General features: G+C 38.3%; 2 protein-coding genes across 3 annotated transcripts in view; one reads left to right on the top strand and one right to left on the bottom strand.

The window, feature by feature from the left end:
- Window positions 1–13: 13 nt before the first annotated feature.
- On the top strand, window positions 14–10,639 carry LOC145481204 (uncharacterized). 2 transcript variants are annotated; one of them, XR_014048600.1, is made up of 8 exons: window positions 14–466; window positions 570–667; window positions 777–843; window positions 3,282–3,369; window positions 3,768–3,794; window positions 4,484–4,552; window positions 4,812–4,877; window positions 7,917–7,935. XR_014048600.1 is itself a non-coding variant. In XM_081459633.1 (7 exons), exons 1-7 carry the CDS (start codon window positions 174–176, stop codon window positions 8,010–8,012), a joined length of 735 nt encoding a protein of 244 aa, XP_081315759.1. In that variant the 5' UTR covers window positions 16–173; the 3' UTR covers window positions 8,013–10,639. The 2 variants fall into 2 exon arrangements, 1 of the variants encoding a protein (XP_081315759.1); XM_081459633.1 differs by lacking the exon at window positions 4,484–4,552 and having other exon boundaries at window positions 16–466; window positions 7,917–10,639.
- A 5,891-nt stretch (window positions 10,640–16,530) lies between these two features.
- Window positions 16,531–22,604, bottom strand: part of LOC145481224 (uncharacterized) — a 29,110-nt gene continuing 23,036 nt past the window's right edge. Inside the window, exons 13-16 of the mRNA XM_081459670.1 lie at window positions 21,338–22,048; window positions 20,338–20,703; window positions 19,381–19,749; window positions 16,531–18,955 (exon numbers count right to left, since the gene is read on the bottom strand). Of these exons, the coding sequence (XP_081315796.1) occupies window positions 18,786–18,955; window positions 19,381–19,749; window positions 20,338–20,703; window positions 21,338–22,048 (1,616 nt within the window). The 3' untranslated portion in view covers window positions 16,531–18,785. The remainder of the gene's footprint in view (window positions 18,956–19,380; window positions 19,750–20,337; window positions 20,704–21,337; window positions 22,049–22,604) is intronic.

The raw sequence follows: 22,604 nt of genomic DNA, 5'->3' as shown, positions 1-22,604 counted from the left end.
CACAGCGCGCGTACTAACTGAGCGATATCCGGGTCGCCAGCTAAGAACGACAGGTGACCCTGGGACTCATTTGCATTGCAAATATTTTTCGCTCCTTCTTCGCCACCTTTTAACGAGGTACTTCCACTTCTTCCTTCAAACCTTTGGCTAATGTCGTGTCTACATCACAAGAAATGTTTCTGAACGTGTCCCAGACACAAACTCCAGAAACTCTTGCTGATGGAACCAACTGTAGGGAGATTCAGGCAGACACGTCCTCTGTCGCAGGAAATTGGCGGCTTTTGTCAGACGACGAAAAGAAAAGGCGAAGAAAATTGTCCTATGCGAAGAGGGATTACTTGAAAGTAAATTTATTGGGTTCTTTTCAGCGTTGGCGTGATCTGCGGAAAAAGTTAAACATGTCGAGTGACAAAGAACTTGCTGATTTTCTCATGGATCATTATGAATCGGCACAAAAACCCTCGAGGTGAGACTGACTTGCAAGATATATGTTTAATCTTTTATTTATGATTTAAACTTGGTGCTATTCATAACGGATTGGAATGAGTTTACCTTGTGTTTCTCATTAGTGACCACGATCAATCACCATATATGCATGCATCTGGATCCTTTGTGGCTCCCTTGTCAGCCACACCATCACTTGATAGGGCGGTAATTGCTCCACACGGTACGTAAATTTCCCCCATCATACCATTTTTTGTCTATAGGGAAGTGAACTGCATTTCCAGTGACGATTTAGATACCTATTTGTTGTTCTCATTTTTTCATATATATAGTTACCTCAACGCCAACTGGGAAAGAAACCATGTATAAAGATTCCTCTTCCTCAGTCAGTTCAGGGAGGTATAAAAAAGATGTGGTTAACAAATGAAGAGGCCTAAGCCGTGTATTATACTGTGATAAAACACGACAGGCATTTGAGAACATAAGGGAAGTGTAGAAAACATGAGCCGCAGGCTCCTGTTTTCTACATTTTTCAGGTGTTCTCAAATGTGCGCAGTGTTTTATCACAGTGTAATACAAGGCTTAGGCTTCTTCATTTGCTTTATGATATAGAGGTAATGTGCCGAAAAACAATAAAACAAGCTTTTTCTTTGTTTTATACTCTGATAAAACATGGGGTTTTGATTTGGTTTTGACCAATCAGAGCACATGCAGGGTTTTATCTATATCGTAAAGGATAATAATACATGGCCGCACAGAGAGACGAAGTTTCTCTTGTATATCCGAGTGGCCATGTAATGTGTTATTTATTATATAAACACCAGTGGAATCCCAAACTGTTTTGCTTTTGCTGCGAAAGATGCCATTTATTGTGTAACCGTAGCAGCAGTGATCTTTTCACATGTGAAGATGTCATGCTTTCACGCGAAAGCTCACCTGGTATTTCATTGTTTTTTATATAATAAAGCAATACGTTTGACTGTTCATAGAATATGTACATAGGACTAGCCATTTTCCTGAAAACCCAAATAGTAGATAGCTGGTGCTGAAGGTCCACAATAGTGTTCTGAGATCCCGCTTTCCCACCCATTTTTACCTGTTAATCCTGTGTTATTTATTATATAAACACCAGTGGAATCCCAAACTGTTTTGCTTTTGCTGCGAAAGATGCCATTTATTGTGTAACCGTAGCAACAGTGATCTTTTCACATGTGAAGATGTCATGCTTTCACGCGAAAGCTCACCTGGTATTTCATTGTTTTTTATATAATAAAGCAATACGTTTGACTGTTCATAGAATATGTACATAGGACTAGCCATTTTCCTGAAAACCCAAATAGTAGATAGCTGGTGCTGAAGGTCCACAATAGTGTTCTGAGATCCCGCTTTCCCACCCATTTTTTCCTGTTAATCCTGTGTTATTTATTATATAAACACCAGTGGAATCCCAAACTGTTTTGCTTTTGCTGCGAAAGATGCCATTTATTGTGTAACCGTAGCAACAGTGATCTTTTCACATGTGAAGATGTCACGCTTTCACGCGAAAGCTCACCTGGTATTTCATTGGTTTTTATATAATAAAGCGATACGTTTGACTGTTCATAGAATATGTACATAGGACTAGCCATTTTCCTGAAAACCCAAATAGTAGATAGCTGGTGCTGAAGGTCCACAATAGTGTTCTGAGATCCCGCTTTCCCACCCATTTTTTCCTGTTAATCCTGCCATCCCACCTTTTTTGTCTGGAAATCTGCTATATGTACATAAGGTTCATTTCTACCCTCCAGCTCGCAGTTTTTGGGCTGGTCAATTTATGAAGTCACGTATCCCACTCTGTTCCGCTTGTGAATCTTGCATCCCAACCCCACAGAAATAATCCCACTCCCGCTTCTGTTTTTGGCTCGAATCTCAAATTATCACCACGAAAAAATGCCAAATCCCGCATCCCGCCCAGCCCATATGTGGACCCTCAGAGCTCTGTTGCTAGGATGATACTGATGTGAGATGGATCCTAGTTCTAGGTAACATAGTAAAGCTACATACTGGGTATGAAGCAATTCTGAGTGATTTTTTATACTCTACATAGTGAAATTGTATTGGCTTGCTGTAGTGTCATGACTTCCATGCCATTGACGTTGCTCAATTCACTGGAATTGTACTGTTCCTTTGCCTAAACCACTAGCTGTGAAACTCATGAGTAGTTGTCGTGTCTAGATTAATTTGAATAATAGTTAACAACTATTCCATGAGTGCACGTTGGATACGAGATAGTAGATAGCCAACAAGGCCTGTAGTGCCAAGTTGGCTATAATCATCTCATATCCAACAAGCGCAAGCGGGATTGTTGTTTTACGAAAAACACTCCCAAAATATAGAGAACTAAAATAAAATAAAGGCAGAAATACACCAAAAAATTACGCGCAACTTGCAATATTTATAGAGCATGGTATAATTACTCATATAACATGATGGCTAAACCAATGAAAACACTTGAATTGCATTATCCAGTGATCCAGTTTTTAATAATAGTACACATTCAACTGTAACTTAGAGCGATTTTCAATTCAGTGTCGTAAAACCAAAACCAAACCAATTACTTACCAATTAGACTACTCAGCCGATCTCAAACCGAAGTAAAACCAAAACCACAACCAAAGTTATTGTCTAATTAATTTAGCCACTAAACCGACCGCTCTATTGCCATTTGTTGTTGATGTGTTTTTGCTTTTCCATGAAGTCTTAAATATCAATGTATATTCCAGTTAAAAGAGCATGAGAGCTTTTCGTGTTTATGAAAATTTTGTTCATTTGTTTTATATCTGTGTTATTTCTCAAAGGCAAACACCCGAAGAGGAAACCATGACTGCCAGTGAATTGGAAGACACTGAACATTGTGGCAGAATCAGCTTGTCAAGACTTGTCAAAGTTAGTCATTGCAATAATTTTTTCAAATAAATATATCTATTAAAGAGCTTAAACTGTGGGTAAGACTTTGAAGTGTTTCTCATTTCACTGTTGTTTGGTACATTGTAATTTGTGACTTTTTCGCTTTTGTTTGGGACCATAATTAGCAAATTTGAAAGCATATTGTTGTTATCGAAGTTAGTGTAATTAACAACTGTCCTGTAATTCAGGTTGCGTCTTATAACCAAGTATTAAGGACAAATTTTCAGTTTGTAAACTTGATACACTTATGTCTGAAAGTCAATGGTGCATCTTATAATTGAAAAAATACAGTATCTGTCCATTTTTAAGTGAAGTTCGTCACTTTTGTTACTTAAAATTTATCTTACTGTTTTTTTTTTATTGTTATTTATTTTTAGGAATTATCAGATAGAGCCATTCAAAAGGTAATTTTGTTTGTATACATGTATAATGCAGGGAGTATATATATCCAGCTTTTGCAAAATGTAACATGAACTAACAAAATAACACACGTGATTAGGCATGGCATGGCATGCATGGCAGCTACAAGTCCTACATGTAGTACTTATCAGTCGGAATGCTTTCTGTTAAGAAATGACGCAGGGGATAACATGGTTGTTGAATATGACATCATTATCTTAGTGTAGAAATGTTCAAACTCCTGTATTACGAGTGCTAAACTTATCTTGACGTAAGCTTGAATGTCATCCTTCAGACTTAGCATACTGGATAATCTAGTGTTCTTTCAAGTGGGGTGTTAAACCACTGTATTTAGTCTGGACAAGTCAGTGATGCCATGAATCGGCAAAAGCTTGGAAAATTGACCTGACTAAATAAAGTAGTTTAAGGCCTCATATAAAAGGACATTAGATTATCTCAAGTGATGTGTTGACAAGGTTGAATAATGAGCTTATTTACCTGGAGAATGCATTGATTTGTGAATTGCTGGAAAAATGTTAATACTTGAGAAAGCTGCTGTTGACAACGGATCACTTAAAATTATTAGTAACACCTCATTTTTAATGCTATTTTCAATGTAGCATGCAATTAGTTCTACTCAAAAGTAAACAACAAATGATAGGTCTTTCAGTGAAATATTTTCATTTATTATCAGACGAACAAGAAGCAAATAACAGCATTGGACAGCTAAGATCATTGGGAGAGTCACATACAGCTAGATCAGGTCAGTCTGTCTTTCTGGTATCTGCACTGGTGTTCACAAGTGTACCTACACTATTACTGTATATATTACTACTCTTAGTCTTATTATAGTTATGGCTTTGATGAACCACATGATGGTTTTGAAGTTCATTATTTATAATGAAGAAAATACATGTTTCGGGTGAGACATCATCCGTCATCAGTTGTGCAGTGAGAAATATGTACTGACCAACAATAAGAAATTGTAAGTTACTCAACAAAATATTTGTATCTCTCATCAGGGCAAACAGGAAACACATGAACACCAAAAGATATGTGGAGAAAGTGAAATACATCAAGCACGGCCGGTCAGTCAAAGTTTTTCTTTATCTCTAGTCAGTGGACTAGTGTATCACTATAATTTTAATCGCTCTGAAGAACAGATACAGAGTACCATTATAAGATGGAATTCAATCTTGAGAAATTTGTTTGAATGACACTTGTTGGTGTCAAGATCATTTTGGGAACATCCATGCTGTTTATTGATTAGACAGAAAGTTTGAATTTTTTTTGCAAGGATTTGTTAACTAAAAGTGGTGCTTCTTCATCTTAAGACAAGCAATGATTAATGTGTAGATCTAGTCCATTTTTAAAAATTTCAAGATTCTCCTGAGGTTCAAAAATGTTTTTTGACCTTCATAAACTGATCAGGTCTTAAAGTGCCCAGGCTCAAAATAAATTTGAATTCTCCCCAATTATTGTATATATTTTGGGGGTGTGAGGTTTGAAAATTTGCTTGCAGTATATAATATTTCCTAGTTGATGATTTTCCTTATTCTCATCATTGTCTGTTTGTTAAATTATTGAAATAATTTGTAACAAAAAAATTGTCAACTGACAGATGGCTCCAAATGTTTACTGACAAATCATGCTTTGATCTCAAAATCCTCACTGACAACTGACAATTTATCTGGCAATACAGTTTCCATGGCAGCATCTGCTCTGACCACAGACAGATGATAATTTCCAAATTTTAACAGACAAATCATATTTTTATCTCAACATCCTTACACAACTAACAGATGATTCAAATTTTAACATTTAACTGACAAATCATGTTTTTATCTCAACATCCATACTGACAACTGACAGATAATTTCAAATTTTATCTGACAAAATCATGCTTTGATCTCAACCTCCATTCTGGCATGTGACAGATGACTCGAAATTTCAAGGGACAAAATCATATTTGATTTCAAAATTTTCACCGAGAAATTGTGTTTTGATCTGAACATCCTTATTGACAAATCATGATCTGAGTTGGGCATCTTTACTCACAACTGATAGATGATTCCAAATTTGAACTAACCAGTTATGTTGTGATCACTTCCTTATTCAAAACTGACAGATGTTTCCTACTTTTAACTGACAGAACATGTTTTCTTCTTAGCATCCTTACTTACAACTGACAGATAATTCCAAAATTTACATGTAACTGACAAGTCATGTTTTTATCTCAAATTTCAACTGGCAAACATTGTTTTGATTCCAACATCCTTACTGACAACTGACAGATTAGTCAAAGTTTAAAGGTGATTCCTCCGAATTGCATCCCGCATCTCTACTGTGCATGATTCTTGCATCATTAGCGCATGCTCACAATTGTATGCACAGACACATACGTTGTACATACACAACATCAAGAGATTTCCTTCATGCTTTAAAGCTCGACAGCAAAATAAACGCTCGTTTTCTCTCAGATTTGCATGGTGACCTATATTTTTTGATACCTAATTTTGTTGTAAAAAATTGTTTGGAAGGAAAAAAAGATAAGGTAAAAGCCAGTCCAAAACCATTACTTGAGGACACAAATCATGAACCCATTTCATTTAAAATGATTTGTGTGATATTACAGGAAACTATATATAACATTGTTGTGTGTGCCTAAGACTTTCTACATATCAAGGTGTTTTCCTTTTGAAAACTTTGCTTCCAGCTTTTGCAAACTGTGATGTGATTACCAACAAAATTTTAACAGACATGATTAGGCATAAATGGGGTAAGATTGGCTGATCTTTTGCGAGCATGTATAAATATATTTACTTGTGCATTTACAGTTTTTTATACCAGTGAAATGTAAAGACAAAGAAAAAAGTGTACTATATGAGTCTGGAGACTGAAGTGGGTGTGAGGTGGTAGCATGGTGACCTATCTTTTTTATTCTGTTTTGTTGAAACATTGCTTGGTAGGGAACATTCAGGGAAAGTTTCAAAAAAATTGTTTGACAACTATTATTTCTGAGGAGTCACCTTAACTTGTACAGTTCATGCTTTCATCTCACCATGTGTTTTGGAGATGTTGCGATGATCCTCAAAATTTCCTGCAATCAGTTAAAACCCTTGTTAAATGTTTAAGACAACAACACACCATCAGTTCGATTCAAACAAATCCCAATCCACTTGATTTGGCACACCCCAGCACTAAACATTAAATTTGTGACATTAAATTTAAACGTTTTAATTAACGAATAGTTGCACGTGCCTGAAATTGAACCAATCAAAACAAAATCTATGGGGTCTCTAAAAACTTTAGTTCATAAAAGGTCACAACACCATGTTTTCCAACAACTTATAGCTGTCTCCAAATAATTTTTTTTGAGAGATCATGTTTTAATGTCAGCAGCCTTATGAACAGTTATTGACTGACTCCAGATTTTACCAACCAATGATGGTATCATGCTATCAAACTGGTTGGCAAACTGTAATTCCACGAGACAATTAGTACTAGATAATTACTGATTTTCTTTTTCAAATTAGAGCTGAAATTTGTTGGAATATCTTCAAATATTTGGGACTTATTGTAGAATTCTTTGAAATGTTCTTGTCATCACCTGATAGTTTGTTTTACTAGGCTGAAAGCGCAAAAGTAATTGAGAGACTGCATGTATTGTAGACACAGAAGGGAAGTTTTTTGCTGAGGCTGGTTAATCTTTATCTGGGTTACTGTGTAAACAACAACAACAACAACAACAACAAGAGCAAAATGTTGAATCAGTGGTTAAATCAAATAGCATCACATTGTTGTCATTAATTTTACTGCTGGTGTTTCTGTTGTTGGGTTTGAAGCCTACACAATGGTCTACCAGCTATAGTCTGCAAATTCAGCTTTATTCCTCTCTTGTTTAAAGAGCAACGAAAATGAGGAAGTACATCAAAGCCTTATATAAGAGTGACCAAAATCCAATTCCTCCTTACAAAATCAGTACATTGTCAAGCAAACAGGGGATGAGAATAAAGACAACCATCAAGAAGGGAATTCTGTAGTCAATGTATTTAGGATACGATGAAGAAAGCTTCATATAGTTGCTTCACTGTTTTGCTTCATTTTTTTTTTGCTTCATTTTTCAGGAAGTCTCAGTGACCAGACGGTTGAGGGAAGATGAAGGTAAAGGCAAGACAAGACAAAGACAAGACATGACACTGGAGGCAATATCAAGAAGTTAGGACGCTATAGACAGACATACATGAAGTACGCAAGGGACGAAAGTAAGACAGATTGTGAGAGATTTTTTTCAAACCAAGGACGTATAGGATAAAATTTATTTCGTGGACTAAACGTTAGGATTGGCGATGTTTTCCTCAGAGTTAAACAGAATACGAAGGCAATCTATAAGGATGAACTGATCCGAAAAGTAATTTAAAGTTAGGTTTTGTAGGAAAAGTTTCGTCAGCTTTGCTTTTACGAATTCTAGTCCAATTTTAATTCTATTTTAATCCTTTGTCTTTGTTCACGATGCGAGAGCTTGGAGGATTGTGTGACTGACGCGTACGTGACTCTTGAGCATCAGTGGTGTTGCGTTACACTAGCGGCCATTGAGAATATGTTAATAAGGCTTTTTACGAAAATTTAAATGCACGGCGTTGCAACGGGAGATTCGACTGTTAATTTAGCAAATAAAGATTGTGAAGTGCCTTTTCAGTGTTATTTTGTTGGCTTGCTCAGACAAACAGCAAGGCAGCAGGGTATCAAACGAAACTTTATATTCTTTACTTTCTGAGTTAGCAGTTAAAATACGGCAACTTTTCATGAATTTGAATAATTCCCGTGCAAAACTTTATTACTATATCCTCAACGGTCCTTCGTGTAACGCAACACCACTGTAGTTCAATAGTCACGTACGTTTCTATCATATGATTCACCGACTTCTCGCATCGTGAGCATCGTAATTCTTTGATTTTCCTCAAAGGAAAAATTTTTATAGTTAGCCTTCGTGTTTAGAATCGCAATTTTTTCCTAGTTTCCTTTCACGGACCAATTTCAGAATGGATTGTCTTGTTTATTCAAAATGTCTCAACCAAAAGCAGATTTAGAAAAAAAAAAATTCGCTGCTAAGTTTTTGTCAAGTTATTTCGAGCTTATTTCGTAAAGTTAGCTTTGTACAAAATCAGTTTCTCTTGTTTATTAAATATTTTCTGAAAAATTGTCTTGACTGCCTAAATTTACTCTTAGGGTAACCCTCGTCTAAATTTTTAATTTTCCCGCCAAAAAACTTAGAAAAAATACGGGCGCTTATAATACGCATGCGCCAACTTTTTAAAAAAATACTTCTTGTTAACATCTGTTTAAATATTTTTAATTTTCCCGCCAAAAGACTTAAAAAATACGGCGCCTAAAATACGCATGCGCCAATTTTTTTTTTTCAAAAGATGTAATTTAATTCTAGATTATTACTTGACTTAATAGTCAGTAAGTGCAATCTTTTTTATTCAGGTGACCATTTCTTTTGTAATCTTTATTAGTAAGTAAATACAAATTTCAAACAATAAAGTACTCACAACAATTGTTTTATTTCAATTGTTTTATTTATCTTTTATTTTCTGCTTACAATACTTAATTAGTTAAGTGAAATTCAATTAAATTGATTACAAAGGTGTCTTCGAAAAATTTGCCCAATATATACTAAGACTTTTGGCGGGAAAATTGGAAAAATTTGCACAGCGTTTCCCCTGACAACTTTTTTGTCAAAAATTTTAAGGGGGTACCCCTTGAATTTTTCCCGCCAAAAAAAAATTTCAACATATACCATCTTGAACAGAAACTAACGGAAAACGTTTGATTCCAATCATTCTAGTTTTTCAAATAACTAAGATTTTGAATCCAGTGAATATTTGCTTGTGTTCAAGACGGCATATTCCATGATGATTTCTTGTAAAAATAGTCAAGCAAAAACGACAAGCAGCTAGAAACCTATTAACAAAAAAGAGAAGAGCAAGTTAAAATTTCTACAACTGCAACGTTTCTACACAAAATTGAGAGGGTGGAAACATTTCTGAATCGCAATATTTAAGAAAGTATATATAACCGGGTCACTTGAGTCCCAACGATGTAAACTCTTTTAACTATAGCGATTCTAAAATGTCGCCGCCTTCTCGATGTTGTGCAGAAACGTTGCAGTTGTAGATATTTTAACTGGCTCGTCCTATTTCTGTAAATAGATTTCTAGCTGCCCGTCATTCACAGCTTAACTATTCAACGTGATATCATCATGCAATATATTTCAAGAAGATAGCGAAGGCAAGCCATTAACCCGATTATTCCATCGAAATACTGAAAAAAAAGAGGGAAAAATTTCAACCTCGTCCTAGCGTTTGATAAATTTTAGGACTTCCGTCACTTAAAGCCGAGATGAAAAATTAAAGCCCGAAAAATTATAGGCCAGTTTCAAAAAATGTTCATGGCTTGCTTCGTTATCTTCTAGAAATTACTTCCAGCGAGGTGTTAGAGATTAATGTCTGGTCAACAAGCTTCAAGATGTATCACGGTATATCGTGGCTTCTGTTAAATACTTGTAGTAAAACTTTGTCATTTGTGAACGAAAGCAATAACATTTTAGAAAATTAGACAATTGAAATTACAGCTTTGAAAAGCAAAAGAGCTAATAGCAAATTTTGGTGAATTTTTGTACGTAGCAGAAGACAGATAAAATTTGTGAAGAATCAGACAATTGGAGCTACGTACCTGATGATACATGTAGATGTTATAGTTGACAAAAGCGATAGCACTTAATTTTAGAAGAATCAGACAATTGGAGTTGCGTTCGTGATAATAGATGTAATAGTGAATACAAACGATAGCGATAAAATTTTCAAAGAATCACACAACTAGAGCTAAGATTTGAAAATCAAAGATGGCTTAGTGAATACTGTAGTAAAAATGTTTCTCAGTTGCAGACTAAAGCAATAACATTTTAGAAAATTAGACAATTGAAATTACAGCTTTGAAAAGCAAAAGAGCTAATAGCAAATTTTGGTGAATTTTTGTACGTAGCAGAAGACAGATAAAATTTGTGAAGAATCAGACAATTGGAGCTACGTACCTGATGATACATGTAGATGTTATAGTTGACAAAAGCGATAGCACTTAATTTTAGAAGAATCAGACAATTGGAGTTGCGTTCGTGATAATAGATGTAATAGTGAATACAAACGATAGCGATAAAATTTTCAAAGAATCACACAACTAGAGCTAAGATTTGAAAATCAAAGATGGCTTAGTGAATACTGTAGTAAAAATGTTTCTCAGTTGCAGACTAAAGCAATATCATTTTAGAACAATCAAACAGTTGGAGCTACGAATTTTTGAAAAGCAACAAATCAATTCGTGAATAAATTCGGTAAAAATATTCATCAGTCCGAATAGTAGCTTTAATGTTTTAGAAAATTCAGACAATTGAAGCTACATTTCTAAAACACAATATATCTGATAGTACAAATGAAAGACAAAACAATTTGAAAAATCAGATAATAAGACCTACATTTTTTAAAAGCGGTAATGGAAAGAGTTGCTTGATACCAGACATAATTCATTGCAGCCTCGCTGAAAGTTAAACAAGAGGATGTATTTGGTTTCTGATTGACCTTTTTGCGTCCCAAGAAAAAATATGTAAACCTGACGTTTTCCGTACAGAAATGTATAAAAGAATATCCGTCGATTAATCTTAGTATTTTCAGCATCCGAAGATCAATTCAGAAACCCAATATCCTCTTCTAGAATGATTTATTTTCAAGGTAGCTCTACATGTCAATACACGACAAACGTCAAAATATGTTGGGGTCAAACAAAAAAAGGAACACGAGCGAAACAAGGAAGAAGGCGAATAGTATGTTGTGATCATGTCAAGAAATGTTTCAAATATTCAAAAATTAAGCTAAATGAAGCTGCGAACAAACGAATCGTCAACTATTCCAGGAATTCGATAAAATGTTTCATAATTTCAAATGACGAAGAAAGAAACCATAGAAATTGTTCGATAGTTATACTGAACACTCATTTAACTTCAATGCAAGCAGCAGCATTTTTAGATCAATTCGGTCATTAGTTAATTTTGAGCAAAGAAATTTCTCTTTTAACGTACACAATTCACATCAGATGAATTAATCACCGTGACCTTTCTGGAAAAAAGGAAAAATAAATCACAAATGTTCACGTCCATTCCAAGAATCGATCAAGGCACTTATTTAATTACGCATCTGAAAATACTAAGATTTGAAGACTAGAAATAATTCACCGACAACATGAAGTTTGATATGTAAGCTAAAACAATTTCCCACGACCAGCCATCTAATCATTTAATGCTGATTTTGAACAAGGGCATTGCCCTCCAACAGACAATACACATCATAAGTGAAACTAGGTCTTCGTAAAACTTTCTGCTTAATGCGATTCTGGAGAACAAGACAAATTAAGATGTTCAGTGTCGAATTGTTTGTCCAGTCCATTTCAAAACAGAAGTTTTTATGATTGACATGATCACGTAACCTATAGTTACTTCTACGGTTTGATTTGAACATGCAGCGCCACCTTAAATTACTCTACAAAAGTTATCGCCTAGTAACAGGTTTTCAAACTTAATAGGGGAGTTGAGCGATTGTACACCAATTTGGAATTTTCAAACGAAAAAAAATAATAAAATACTCGACCTCGACAAAATACCCGTAGTAAAGCATGCAAATGCTGACCGAAAAAATTTAATTCAATCAAGTTGAAGATCACTCGAGCAAAGAATGAAACTCCCTTCAATTTGAAAACATGTGCTAAATGATAACTCGAAAACGGTTGGAACCTTTCCGTCATGGCAGAATTAGCAATCACTACCGAATTTGTTTTCTTTCGCTCCCGGATGTCATTCGAGGAATGCAAATGTTTAAGCCAAGAAAAAACATAAGACTTTCAACCAACAGAACGATTTTAAACAACGAAGTTTTGAACTCGATTGTATCTTCTCTAGTTTCAAAACTGCTATTTCTTGTCGGAGAGGTTTCAATTTAACCAATTTCTCCAATGCTATTCTCAACTTTGTCTTCATCCTCCCTGCTTGAATCCTGTTGATGTCCTTTTGCTTTCGTTTACTCTCTGAAAAAAGAACATAAAAATTGCGTAACGAAAAAACCCAAGTGTGGAAACAAACGAGTAAATGAGGAATAAAAAATTCACAGTGAATTGTTAAGCATGAGTGGGCGTTGACAAGTACACGGCAACGTATCACAAAGAAACGCCACTTTCACAAAGAAAGCCACACACTCGTGGAAAAAAAAAAACCGCTAAGAACTTAAACGTCTCGTGTGGTTCCTGAACTAGCTTTTAATGTACGCTTTAAGATCAGTTTCTAAAGCCAAACGGTTGTTCTGAAGTTCAACACGAAACGTGTACCTACAATGTCCGGCGAGCGCACGTGGTTGAAATATTACTTGCGAAGGGAGAGTGCAAAGAAATTGATACTAACCATTGAGAGAAATGGGTGACAACCGACTTGTCTTTCCCAAACGTCGACGCCATTTCTTCTTCAAAGTCAGATTTGTTTCTCGTGTGGAAGGCAACAATACACATTTTACTCCGACGGCAAACATCGTAAAATGACAAACAAGGACCTCATGTCAGCAATGGTCATCATGAATATGCAAAATGAGATTAGACCAATCAGCTAACAAATACGTCACGAATGTTTCACAAACAACACCCTTTGCACGCTTTGTTTTGCTAGAACTTTGATTTGGATTTCCGTTGTTTAAATGGAGTCCAGGCTGCCCCGTATAGTGGATAGTATGGACTGTGTAATCACAAAAAGGCATTTTTCAAATATTTATATCAATTTTTTTTTTCTCGCATGCCACGATCCGTTCATCTCATGCCACACTAAAACCGCTGGATGGCTGGTCACTACTTAAGTTCAGAAAAAATGGCCAAAGAGCAAGGTTGTCTAAGTCACGATCCTTGTTTTTAATTTAGCTAAAGCTAGTTGTATTTCGTCTTTGGCGGGAAATGCAAGATTTGTCCACGTGACTTTGTCAGTCTTTGCGTAACTAGTCCTAGGCGTAGAGAGTCACGTGCTTGCGGTGAAATTGCGTACAATTATGATGAAAAAGAAAGCTTCGGCTTTCCTTATCACTGTACCGTTGCATGGAAAAAGCTCGCCGGGATTCCAAGGGGAAAGAGAAGGGTTGCGAATAGCGGAACGCACGGAGAACTTGCGATGAAAGCTTTCAGAGCTGATGACGGTTTGTTTTGAGCCAAAATAAAAAATTCAGGTCTTCCTTACATCTTTATAAAATTTGTTTATCAAGTCCATTGTTGCCTCTTGCTTATCCTTACAAAGATTTGTGTTTATTTTGCCTTCGTTTGCACAGGGTGATCCACTCTTTTAATTGTTTCTGCATATTGGTTACCAGCTTAATCAAAGGCCCTTTGTCTTGAGCTGGCTCGTGTCACTTGTTTAGTGTCATCCATAGCCAAACCAAGCAAGTGTAATCCAAGTGTAACGCTACGTAGAGCAAACAGGAGCGCATTTTCACTTCCGGTAATTCTGCCTCGATCTGTCCTGATTTGGCTCTTAAAGACGATTAAGACAATTATTCTTTGTGATTTATACCTGTTTGTTGATTCTCTTAAAAGTGCGCATTACATGTTAGTGTCAAATCAGCTCATTGAATTCCCTAGAGTTATAGGATTGCATTTGCTTTTTGGGGGGCCGCGGTGTTTCCGAACCTTTATCAATAGGGTTTCCTACAACTGACAGGTGGAACAAAAAAGATCAGTCCCTGATGCAGTGTTTTGACGCAACTTCAAGTAAAACCTCAGAGTGTACATTCCTTCCGCAAGTTTTACTGCTACATGTGGCTGAGAAGATTGTTTCCACCCTGTGATATTTAAAAAAGAGATTGCATTTAAGTCGTTTTAATCCTGATGCCAAGACATTTAAAACAAACGTAAGCAAAAATCTGACTCCACATTCTTCTTACAAGTTTTACTGCTAGCTCAAAGATTGTTTATTCCCTGTCAGTTATATTTCGCAAAGGAAATGTGAACTCTTTTCAATCCATGATGCAACGCTTTAACACAACTTTACCGAGCGTTTAATTTCAATAACATGCGGACTCTAAAATTCAAAGCTCAACCGACAAATGCGTTTTTCGCTACCGTCAATCAAATGTTCGGCGGCTCCTCCCAGCTAACGACTACTGCCGAGAACTGTTTCGTTGTCTGAACTATGCTCAACGATTGATTACCGTTGAATGTAGATATGTTAAAAGAGTAAGCAAAATTTGCAAATTTGAAAGTTTTACCCCTTACTTGAGGAAAGGGAGAGGGGTTCAATTCATTGAACAGCACGCCACACAGACACCTCGAAGTTTTTACTTTGCTATTATTTCGAGGAAAATAATTCTGAGACACTTGCGCGCGCGAAATCTTGTGTGCAATCATCGTAATCTTCGTTTATTTGACGCGCTAACGTCGCATCATATCACATCAGCGCTCAGGCTTGTTTGTGCGTGTGTGTTGCGCGTATGGCGGACGCACGTATGTGGCACATGGGCATGGGTGTGGTGCGCGCACGTGTGTGGCACATGAGCATGGGTGTGGTGCGCGCACGTATGTGGCACATGGGCATGGGTGTGGTACGCACACGTATGTGGCACATGGGCATGGGTGTGGTACGCGCAGGTATGTGGCACAGGGCATGGGCGTGGTGCGCGCAGGTATGTGGCACATGGGCATGGGGTAGTACGCGCACGTGTATGGTACTTTTGTGCGCTCGCGTGTGTGTGCAAGACATGACTCGCGCACGAGAAAAAATGAAATGTAAAGAGAAAAATGGTACGTTTAATGTTTATTACCCTCCTGCCATCGTATGTTGCTCTCATTTATTCGTCTATAACCTGTACATTTCCGTATGTTTCTGTATGTACTCGTATGTTTCTGTATGTACTCGTATGTTACTCGTATGTACTCGTACGTTACTTGTATGTACTCGTATGTTACTCGTATGTTACTCGTATGTTACTCGTATGTTACTCGTATGTTACTCGTATGTACTTGTATGTTACTCGTATGTACTCGCACGTTACTTGTATTTACTTGTATGTACTCGTATATTACTCGTATGTACTCGTGTGGTGTTTTAGGCCCGATCCTTGCTGCATAACAGAACAAACAACAGAGCAAAACTAAATTGGCTGCAGCAAACAGGTGGTCAGCAGTAAATCTCCAAGTTACCTTTTGCCTCTGTTTCAAACCGAGTCCTCGTGCAAAACCTTTTATATGAAAATGAGTTTTCAACGACATAACAATGAACCTGTAGGTGGAACACATTTTCATATGAATGGTTTCGCAGACTCGTTTTGACACAGAAGGAGAGGGCAACTTGGAATGACCTATTAATCGCCGCGAGGCAGTTTTCACACATTAAAACTGTTTTGGACGTTTGAAAAAGACATTTCCTTTCTTTTTATCCATAATTTAAAAAAACTTTATCCGCATTTTAGCTGCCTGAACTAGATTTCCCTCGGATAAGAAGGCAGTCTTCTCAACCGCATTGGATACAAACTATAGACCACAATGTATTTAACATTATATTATTAGATGCACTCTATCAATTGTTTGAAACCGTTGATGACTATTGTACTACGATTTTTTACTTGCTTCATTTTGTTTGTACAAAATTCAACTAGACTGAAATTTCGTTATATAGCAGTCTGAATTTTTGTTCTTCTGAATTTTTGTCTAGGTGAATATTTGTTACTGCTGCGTTCGCGAATTCCACTGAAAAGGCATCGTGTGGTTAATTTGTTCTAAAATTTTGGTGAACTCTGCTGACAGTTTGCGGAGAACAAAGAAGATGAATTTCCTTCCTTTTGCGCAGTGTTGTACGTCGAAGAGGGAAGGGGGCTTGGCTGCAGTTTTGCTATATCGAGAGCCCAGAGGCGTAGCCAGGACTTTTCAAAGGGGAGGGGCGGGGGTCACACGGTGTCAAAGTGAGGGTACTCACCAGATTGTCATGTCGTTTTCGCTTACAAAAGGGGGGGTCACGGGCACCCCAGGACCACCCCCCTAGTTACGCTCCTGAGAGCCTATAACTTGAGGAGGTTTATCAAGGACTTGTGGAGTGTGTAGAGGAAAGGATCAGGACCTGCAGCTTTTGTCTAAGTAGAAGGAAAGGGATAAGAACCTACTATCGAAACAATGCTGATCAATAGTTTTTACAAAGGTTACCTGTATAAAGTCGGGTGTATAAATTCTACCAAATAACAACACAACACATATAAATACTTCCATGACAGCACTACATTTTTGGTTTCAACAGAACACATCCCCATACATGGGCCTCTTCCAATGATTTTGCTTTTCAATCTAATTTTAGCGCGAGGTCATACCGCAAGGCTATTTCAGAAAGACACCTGATTCTTCAAGTTAAGTGACGTAATAAAATTTACATTACGTTAGTGACTTGAACATGTTTATTTTCCAATACTTATATGAACACAAACCGTTGGTCGAACTCGCCAACTTCAAATTAACTGGCTGAAATCTTACCACTTCACCAACCTGCCACGGGGGTTTATTTTTTCTCACATCCCACTCGCCTTGTTTTACTTTACTAATGGAAGTCACTCGGTTTGCTCACCAAATGAATTGTTTTACGGGCCATGTTAAATATTCATTGATATTACAGAAAAAAACAGGAAAGGGAAAACTTCACAAAACATACTCATATTCGTCCCCAGAGGCCGCGCTCCCTTTGGTCAGCACCAAGAATCGCGACCTCTGGGAAGGTCCAACACCGGAAGTCCGCGATTCACGGACTTCCCGTCACTCTGCGCATGCGCAGAGTCAAGTCTGACAAATCTGATTGGTTGAGAGTACAATACGATTACTCTGCGCATGCTCAGAAAATTGGACCTTTCCAGAGGTCTCGATTTTTAGTGGACCAAAAGGAGCGCGCCGTCTGGGGACGAGAATGAAAACATACCGAGGAAAATACAAGGGAGTAAATCAGTGAACACCACAGGGCAGGGAACAGAAAAGAGATAATTCTTAATTGAATAATAATAGGACACACTGTTACAAGAGGATGTTTTATAGTTAGTGGTATATTTCGAATATATCATATATAAAAGAAATCACAAGCAGAATACAGTGAACGGAACTCAGCAGCAACTATCCTGTCCCTCTTAAAATCTCGGTTTCCCTCACTAATTTGCTGTACATCTCCTTGAATGATAGTGCTGAAAATAGGCCAATTTTCTAACTTGGTTCTGAAGCTTAGGGGAATAAAACAAAAGAAATCACATTGAGGTTGAGGGATAAATGATCAATTTCCTTTGTTCTATTCCCCTAAGCCTCTGGGCCAAGTTAGAAAATTAGCCTGATAATATATTAATTGCCAACGCATCAACACAAAATCCCCCTGGTTGACGATCTTTAAACATTGTCAACATCTGTCTCCTTGATAATATTGGTGTTGTTCAGGAATAGGACATCTTGACTACTCTTGAGAATTAAGATTACGCTTGTAGAAAGAAGCAACAAATAAATCTCGAGTTTTCCCCAAGCCGGGGCACCCATGTCACATTTTTTGCATTGAAACAAAATCGCGTAATTTACATGTGAAGAAGCGTTTTGAAAAACAAAATCTGCCAAAGAAAGATGGAATATACAAGAAATGCAAGGATAATAATCTATAAAATAATGAAATATTTAAAACTTTACGGCTGTAGCCTTTCTCGACATCAGAGCCTTTTTACAACACGGTTAAGTCTTACTGAAGTTGTCATCCCAGATATAGTCCAAGTTATCCTTAAAGTCCCTTTTATCTCCTCGTGTGCATTGCGTAAAACACAACAGAGGAGGGCAATTAGGTGTAGATGTCTTGATCCTTTGTGCTAACATCAACGATAGAGATCATTCCCGCTCACTGGCAGGGTGGTAGTTAGTAGCAGGTGTTATCTCCTTACACCCCGCCCTCTCCTCCCTCCTCTTGGCTTTCCTCGTCCTCTCATGGCGCCATCTCCTTCAGGCCCAGGCCCAAAGTCGCCTCTTGGGAAGTCCTCGTGCCAGGCCCCATCATCCGAATGCTCTTCCGGGCCTCTCCAACCATCTGGTGGACCTTGATCTAAAGGAGAAGCAAAATGCATAGCTTCTATCTCTCTTTCTACAGGTCTGTCTGAGATAACACGAACCTACAGGTCCAACTACAACATAAATTTTGAATGCCTAGTACAGACGAAACCAAAGTACTTCTGGCTAGTCGCTATGTTCTTCATTGCCTAATGACTCTATCACTGCCAGTGCGTAAATTACTGCTATTGGTTTTGTATCGAATCGGTAAAAACAGTACGGGATTTTTCTTGGTGGTAAGAGCATGATGTATAGTATTTAAGCGAATAATAGAGCTAAGGAAAATAGTATAATACCAAGCTGCACAAAATGTACTTTCGCCTACTAACAAAAGAGTACTCTACAGCGAACTTAACAGGCGCAGAAGCAAGATAAACACAATTAACAACAGCTCCATTTGGTAGACGAAGGCTTTCTTACCTGGGCCCCTTCTCCACTCGTCCTCTGGTCGCAAGGCCTTTGGAGGCCCTCTATCTCGATCCCCATCCCTGAAACTCTCTTGCTCCCCAGACCGCTTTCTACCTCGCCTGTCCGGAGCTCCTCCTGTCCAAGAATCATCATCAAGATCCAGATTGAAATCAAAGCCCTGCTGGCCGATTGGAAGAGGTGGGGGACTGAGGCTCATTAATGGCCGTATAGCTGGCTTGTTCTCGTTCGTGCTAGGCGGGTTCTGATCCTGCCTTGGGGGACCTGGAGGACCCCTCATCATCCGGGGATCCCTGGGATCTTCCCGTTGAGGCCCGCGGGGATCGTGAGAAGATCCCCAGCTATCCCGGCGATCGAAAAGCCCTACAATGGGAAGGAATCAACGTCGACATTAGTAGTTGAAAATAATCATAAAACTTTCTCCAGAAAGACAGAGGTCTGCCAAAGTCAAGAAACCAAAGCAACAGACGCAAAGAAACCATTTTTTCTTTGTTTTTTTTTTTTTGTAAAAAGGAAGAGTTTTAGACTTCTTGAATCCTTGGTAAAGAATGTGTAAATTTACTTAACATTTTTGTGATAAATTCACGTACTAGACAACTAAACGGAATGAAACATGTGATGATCAAAGATATAATATTGTAACGCGCGAGCGACAACAACTTCCACTCTAAGAGCCCAACAGCGAACGGCTTAATTACTCGACTCCTAACGTTTAGCTTACTCGTACACAGCAACTCTACTCACACACACAGGTCACCACATAACGTGAGTCCCTTATATATCCTGTATTACGAGTATATTGCGCATTCCGTGTACTCGCCATATAACCGTCTCGTAGTCTTAGAACTCGTGCGAGTATACATACAAATACAACCGTTATACATCTTAGCACGCGCATCATAGCTCGTGCAATCACTATATCAATTTCATTACAATATGAACACTCCTCACCAGGTGGTTCTTCAGGGCCTCTTCCTTGAGGGGGCTCATTTGAGGATCCTCCCCAGCGAGGATCCCTATTTTCATGCATCCCTTGAGTACTACTCTTGAAACCTCTTGAACTAAGCTTGTTAAGAAATGGATGGGACCTTTGGTTGGGCCCTTCCATCTCAGGGCCATGATGTGGAGGGGAATCATGGCCCCGTCCACGGGGGCCACCCCTTCTAAAGCCCCTTGAGCTGAGGTCATGTGGATGCCTAGTGCGTGGATCGTTCATGTCAAATCTTGGTGATAGTTCATTCCTGTCACCTTCACGTTCATTAGGATGTGGTCGCCAAGATCCCGGGTCTTGCCTGGGGTCGTTGTTCGGTCCAGAACCTGCACAAAAAAGGAAACAAAAGTACTCCATTTAAGCTTCCCCGCGTTTTGTTCTGACTGCATCATTACTTAAGCAACCCTGCCCTAACAAACTTTAACCCAAACTCCACCAGACAAAGACGGGAACACAATGTTTCTACGTCAGTGAAGCAGATGTACTATAATACAAATAGCTTGCCCTCCTTGATACACCCTTAAACCACTGAGGAGGAAGGGTCTGTCTGTTCGGTAGTAAACCTATGTAATGAATCCCATCAACGTTAACGGACAGGACAAAATAAATTAGGAAGTTGAATTACAGAAAATTGAACGGAAGAGAATATTTAGTGGTTTAGTGTATAAACGATTTCATGGCAAAACTGCGGATCATTTGAGTAGCCCTTATTCTATCCCACTCTCTGTCACGAAACGCTATGTTCTCGGGAGAGGGTATCTCTCTCCCGAAAACGTAGCGTTGCGTGACAGAGAGAGGGCCAGACCTTGACTTGACATCACTATATACAAGACCCTCCTCATTTTCCAATCTAGTTAGCAGTCTGTAGATCTGCAAAGCTAGACTACACATTGCAAAATTCCAGTCAAAAGGGAAAATATCATTTTCACTTTAACACAGAGGTTCATCATGTCAGTGTACCTTGATGAAGGAAATCATTTCCCCCTGGCCCTGTGGGACCTCCCTGGGATCCAGGTGGTCCCTGCATCAGTTGAGGAGGCTTCTGTGTTGGTGGAGCACCGAGTAACCCAGGCCGTGAGTCCATATCAAGAGGCCTTGGTGGTGACCCTAAAAGGCCCTGCCTATCAGGCATGGGTCCATGAAACCTGTCTCCAGGAGGTCCCCTAAAATTTGGCCCTCCATCATCCGACCTGAAATCTCTGCCATGTCCAAAATCGTTAGGACCCTGCTCACGCCAATTAGGTGGTTTAAAGTCCCCAGAAGGACCCCTGGGCTCATCCCATGACTCTCTCCGTGGTCCTCCTGTTTCAAAGTCGCCTCTGGGTCTTCCAGGTGTAAATTGGTCTCCTTGAGGTGTATCAAAGGGCCTTGGTCCCTTCTCAGTTTTAAAGCTGTTGGGCTGGATAAGTCTCTGAGGGGCTGGGGGCTCAAATTGCCCCACATGATTCCTTTCTCCTGGCCTTCCAGGTTTGAATGGTGGAGCATCTGGTCTTAAATTGGAGTTCCCATTTTCTACGGTTGTGTTAACTTCTCCAAGTGAGCCAAACCCTGGAATAGTTGGACTGTTTTTAAAATTAGGCAGAGTGAATCCTGGATTTTGTGGTTCTGATTGCCTTGGGCGAATGGGTGTGGTCTTGTTTGCTGGTGAGTTGCTGAGTCCAAATAAAGGACCTGCAACAGAAGAACAAGCATGAAATTTCATTATACAGTAATTTAATAATGATAGACCAAGCCAGAAATCATTGCCATATTCACATCAGCTTTCTATGAATCTATCTTCTCATCAGCCCAGGAACCTATGTATACTTAAGAAGTACTACCACTGATTCCACAGAGAGTAACACAAAAGTACTATTAAATATCATGTTTTTCTTAACTTAGTCTCCTGCAAGGTTTGCACCCTAGGTCAAAACTGACTTTCAAGTAATATTTCAAACACGAAAGGCCATGTTTGACCACATTTACAAACACCGCGAAGAGAGTTGAAAATACGATGCCCAGCGGAGTGTTTTTGACGAACTTTGAGGTATTTGGAAATGTGGTCAAACACTGTCTTGAGTGTTTGATAAATCTTCTCAATCAAAACTAAAACTAAGGAGAAAATGGAGAAAGAAAATCGTAAAAAGCTATGCTAATTAAGATCAAATATCCAAACACCGCCACAGTCATGATTTCTTTTGTTCAAACTTAATGAATTATTAATGAGTTTGAGAAGTACAATATCAAG

Source organism: Orbicella franksi, chromosome 3 (genome assembly GCF_964199315.1).
Source record: "Orbicella franksi chromosome 3, jaOrbFran1.1, whole genome shotgun sequence".
NCBI classification, from domain to species: Eukaryota; Metazoa; Cnidaria; class Anthozoa; order Scleractinia; family Merulinidae; genus Orbicella; species Orbicella franksi.
The sequence above is the reverse complement of the archived record's forward strand: the minus strand, read 5'-3'. Positions and strand labels throughout refer to the sequence as shown.

What these genes read in the sequence shown, in the direction of transcription:
- LOC145481204 (XM_081459633.1), top strand. Translation starts at nt 174, where the DNA reads ATGTTTCTGAACGTGTCCCAGACACAAACTCCAGAAACTCTTGCTGAT. An exon ending in TCCTCAGTCAGTTCAGGGAG is followed by an intron (nt 844 to 3,281) that starts GTATAAAAAAGA and finishes TATTTCTCAAAG; the next exon opens with GCAAACACCCGAAGAGGAAA. An exon ending in AAATACATCAAGCACGGCCG is followed by an intron (nt 4,878 to 7,916) that starts GTCAGTCAAAGT and finishes TTCATTTTTCAG; the next exon opens with GAAGTCTCAGTGACCAGACG.